At 29.0% G+C, this 5,182-nt stretch overlaps 1 protein-coding gene across 1 annotated transcript in view; it reads left to right on the top strand.

Annotated features, from left to right (window-relative positions):
- Positions 1-946, top strand: part of LOC100574215 — a 15,459-nt gene extending 14,513 nt beyond the window's left edge. The window contains exon 5 of the mRNA XM_016805940.1: positions 824-946. Coding sequence (XP_016661429.1) covers positions 824-946 — 123 coding nt within the window. The remainder of the gene's footprint in view (positions 1-823) is intronic.
- The last annotated feature ends 4,236 nt before the right edge of the window (positions 947-5,182 follow it).

The following is a 5,182-nucleotide window of genomic DNA, read 5'->3' on the forward strand; positions in this document are numbered from 1 at the left end:
AGTGATCAGATTTGTGGATGCTTCCTATCCTCGTTTTTAAGAGTTACAGGGAGTTTTAAAAACATTTATCCACAACTTTTCCCCTTGCGATGGCATTGTCGTCCCCGGGAAAATTTTTAATAAAAAAGATATTTTACTCAGTTTTCGTTTTTTATCATAGTTTTTTATTCTTCGTTATTTCAACTTATATGCGCAAATATCAATTAAATAACTTGTGGGCTCATGGCCTAGTGGGCTAAGGAGTTGGGTGTAGAGTTGATTATATTTGAATTTAAGGTAAGTAAGTATGTTAATACTACAGCCAGTGTCATAGTCGACTAGATCAAATTTTGTATTTGCTTGAGACGGATGAAGTCAATGTTTGTCAAACTAATGTAATTTATTTTCGTTTATATGCAAGGTAATTAAACTATGTTTAACATTGATTGAATATGAAAAGTTATCAGTTATTTTTACACGTCTACATTTGGTGTGCAAATTATTAATAATTGAATTGTAATTAGATTCAGACATAAGTGTGAACCATTCTTCTAAACTTCATGTAATAATTTTCTTTGAAAGTTATTTAGGTAAACCATTTAGTTGGTCTAATTATACTGTCTAATTACATCAACTATTATTATAGCTGTTTCAAGTAAATAAATATTTATTCTTCAGTTATTCATTCGTTTAGGAAATGTTGAGTGGCACTGGTGCAAAGAGCCATAGAACGTAGTTATACAATATAATATATTGTATGTTGAATATATAGACAGATTATTTTGATGAACTAAAGCGCTAGTATCACGGTACCATAATAATAATTATGTTATATTGTTACAAGTCGATGGTCAGCAAGCTGAGCAAGTCTTCAATCAGTTGCAAGTCGACGATCCGCAAGTACAACAAGGCTACGACTAGCAAGTCAATGGTCGGCCAGCCGAACAAGGCTACGACCGCCAAGTAGAAACACATATCTACGACTTGCAGCAAGTAGAAAGTGTCAACGACTCGCAGCAAATAGAAAGCGTCAACGACTCGCAGCCAAGTCGATAATATTATTTAATATACAAGTTATCGATGAGCGTTTAGCTTTCTAATAACCGTCATAAAAACTCTAGTCTACACTTTTCAGTCTGTCTGTTCAGTATTCGCTAAATTTACATAATCTTTTTTTCAGGTTTGGACATTTCTACGCTAGAATTTTTACAATAGTAATACGTTGGAGACGAATGCCGCGTCGATCTAAATGGTACTTTATCATTTGTTTTAGAATCAAATATATGGCTCACCCAGAAGAAATCTTGAGAGTAAAATCCAACGAACATTTCCCGCCAATTATTTGTTGTGTGGACGGCCTGTTTTCTCGTGTTTTCCATATTTTTTTACTCGCTAACGAATAATCCCATTAACTTCTTTTTTTTTTTATCGAACTCTCTGAGTATTGATCTAAAAATAGGTCTAAAAATAAATATGATCTAGAACACGATATATGTATTGTATGGCTTATTACGACAGTTCCAATGGTCAAAATAAAAAGTTGACCGAGATAATTATTTTATTTTATCTTGTCGTATCTTTATAAAATAGACGAGTATTAAGCTATAATACTAGCTACAATACTTTTTTTTTTTTATAGTAGGAGTAAAGGACTAAAAAAATAATGGTATTATTGTTTCATTTTAGTAATATTATTTTTCTGTTAACACGCGATGTATGTTATGTTTATAACTTTGTAATCATAAAAATTAATAGATACACATTTCATATTCTTCGTATACAAAAATTTTAATAATTAAAATATCAATAAACATAAATGATCACCTTTTTTAAAATTAACATTTTTTCCTTTATAATAATTATATATTGACAAATAATAAATGAACACATTTTAATAAATACGTTTAACAATAGGTACCTACCTATCTACATAAATACGTATAAAAAAAAATTACGTAAAAACTAATAAGAAAAAAACAATAAACATAATATAGGGTGTCCCATAAAGTGGGCAACTTTTAAATCTGCTGTCATTTTTTAAATATTTTGTTGGCAGCCCTTATTTATAGTTCTTATCATTTCTAGTATCTACTATAACTCCGATTTAATTATCAGCTGTTGTTTTCTATATTCGTTCAGTCGTCATGGAGCGGTTTACAAATAAACAACGTTAAGTAAAGACCTTCATATGCATGCATACAAAATCCAATTCGTGCAGCAGCTCAAGCCGGCGGACCATTATTAATAATAATATAATGTAGATATATATATAATGTTATGTCTTATCCCAGATAGCAAGATAACATTTTTTGATTGTTTATAATATATTATTTCTCATTTCATCATGAAAATTTTAAATCGATTCGATTTCATCATATTTTGATTAAATAATATGATATTAATGATTATATATTGTTGTTTGGCCACCGGTTTGAAATTAAATAAACATCAAAAACATAACATCAATATATTGTTATTTTGAAAATTATAATGCAACCATACAATTGTATTATATTAAAAATATTGTTCCCCTAACATGCTATTGATTATATATTTCAAACAATTATCAAATATAATTTTGCCATATTTTTTATGGTTAATAATACGTCTCATATGATGTAAATATAATAAAAAACATTAAATATGTGTTTATTCAATGTGAAATGGCGCATTCTAATATTGCAATCGGTGCAATAGACAAAGTATGTCAATATTGTCAGGTCTTAAAATTCCTCAATGAAGCAACCGGCATGTGTTGAGCATCAGGAAAAGTAGTACTCGTCTGTTAAAACGTGCCATACATAAATATTAAACTGTAAATTGCGTTTTTACTGTGATCTTTGTAAGAGTCAGACACTTATACACTTATAATATTAATAATATTAATAATTATATATTATATTATAAAAACCCATAATGGTTTTATACTTTTATCCGAAAATATTTTGTTATTAACTTATGAATAAAAATAATTAATCCATACTGAAGATATTTACCTAAAATGTACAATGTATACACAGTGTTTGGATTAGATAAGTATTTTTTTATCTAGATAAAGATAATACAACTCAAATGTATCTAGATAAAGATAGTCCGAACACCGTGTATACACAATGGTATCTACTTATTAATAAAATGAGCACACTGTACCTACTTACCAGAAATTGTTATTGTTTTCAGTATTAATTTCTCAGTTCAATAGTTTTAATCGCAGGGCTACTGTTACATGGATTGTGTTTTGGTAAGTATACAGTGCTGCTCTAACACCAATAACGTACTAGAGCAATAATATTTGATGCCCCTCTCCCTCCACAAAAAATCTTGATTGACTAAATTTGTTTTGAAAAACAAACCATTTGTCTTATAAATTTTAATATTGAATTATGGTACGGAACCCTTCGTGCGCGAGTCCGACTCGCACTCGGCCGGCTTTTTTTTTTTATTATATTTATACTTTTCAAATATTGAAAACATTTTGCTATTAGTAAAAGTCTATAATTAAATTACATATAAAATAAAATAATCCAAATGGTACTTTCAAATGAACTTATACGAATTCACACAATGGTGGGTGGCAGTGTGCATTTATGAAGACGATAAATACAAGCAAATAGCAATTCCAGAACATGTTATATATCTATAAATGTGACGGTTAACTAGCGTTCGAATCGCTATACGTTATGCGTCTATATTGTACCGAAGTATTAGAATTTCATATCAGTTAAATATAATTTCGGGACACTGCCATGGTATAATAATGAATAATAATATAATAGGTCTAGCGTCAAACTATAGTTTTCAATAATTTATGTACGGGGTAATCCATTTATCTGGCTCCATAAATTAGTCATATTTTGTGTTTTTGAAGAGAAAAAAATGCAGTGTTTCCCTATATAATTATATACATTATACAGTTTTGAGTATATAATATTAATTATAATTTATAACGTTACAATTTTATAAAATGATAAAATTTTTACTATTTGTATTGTTTTAGATAAAAACCTATTCACCTATATTTATTCAATTTCACACACATTCACAGAATACTTTTCTGAATATTTTGGTGTAGATATAATATAATATTGAATATTAATAAAGATTTTAAGAAAAGTATTCTACAACTAAAATATTATAGATATACTTAATTTATTATCAAACAATGTAATAAGTTAAAAAGCTACAACTGTCATGAAAAAATATCAATGTGGCCATGTTATTGGATCGCCCTGTATATTATATATTGTTTATGATTATATTTTCCGTCCCAGCACCCTCTCACCAGTCTCCACCGCATCTTTCTGTATCTGCCGCGTCCTACAGCTTGAGCATAAAATATTCCTTTTGCCGCTTAAGCGTGTACAATACAATCGGCGTCTATCCGTCTATGTACTATATAGGATTATAATAATATGCGCGGCGGCTATGGAGCGGTTTCGGATACTGATATTATCGTTATTGTATTATTATTATTATAATTACTGTCACCCCGTCGATTATCGAAATTGTCCGCCGCCGCCGCTTCCGGTCGCAGACGCTGTGTTGACATCATATACATTATATTTTAAATATCGACGATCGCGATGATGATGCTGATAACAGTTCATAATAATTTGATAATAATAATACGGACCGCTGTGCGTGAAGTGGCCGTATAGTCATTAATTTTATGTGATAATTATGAACACGACGCCCACCCGTATGGGTACGGTTGCCGGACAATATATTATAATTAGGGCTAGGATTTTTATGAGCATAAAAACCTAAGAAAGTTACCTTAAAATACCCTAAAAATGACCTAAAAAAATGCCCAAAAGATAAAAATTATCTTAAAATATTATAAAAGTGCATTATATAATTATGAATTATTAATTATAATATTTCGGTACAAAATAATTTAAATTATAATATGAAAAATTGGCAAAAAAAAATGTTAATTTAGGATTTTCTTCATATAAATATTACAGTTTGAAGTTTGGAATTATCATGCAAGGCCTGCTTGAAATTTTCTGAAATAAACAACAAAAAATACTATAAAATAAAAAAAATATAGGTACGTATATTTTTTTTATTATGAAAATTATCGATACCGAGTATTAACACACTATATTTAAAATTGAAATATTGAATACGATATTATTTCTGTTACAAATTCAAAATTTTTATCGAGAACATCTAGTGTAAGTGAACAGGGGCGTAATTA

Source organism: Acyrthosiphon pisum, chromosome X, assembly GCF_005508785.2.
Source record: "Acyrthosiphon pisum isolate AL4f chromosome X, pea_aphid_22Mar2018_4r6ur, whole genome shotgun sequence".
Taxonomy (NCBI): domain Eukaryota; kingdom Metazoa; phylum Arthropoda; class Insecta; order Hemiptera; family Aphididae; genus Acyrthosiphon; species Acyrthosiphon pisum.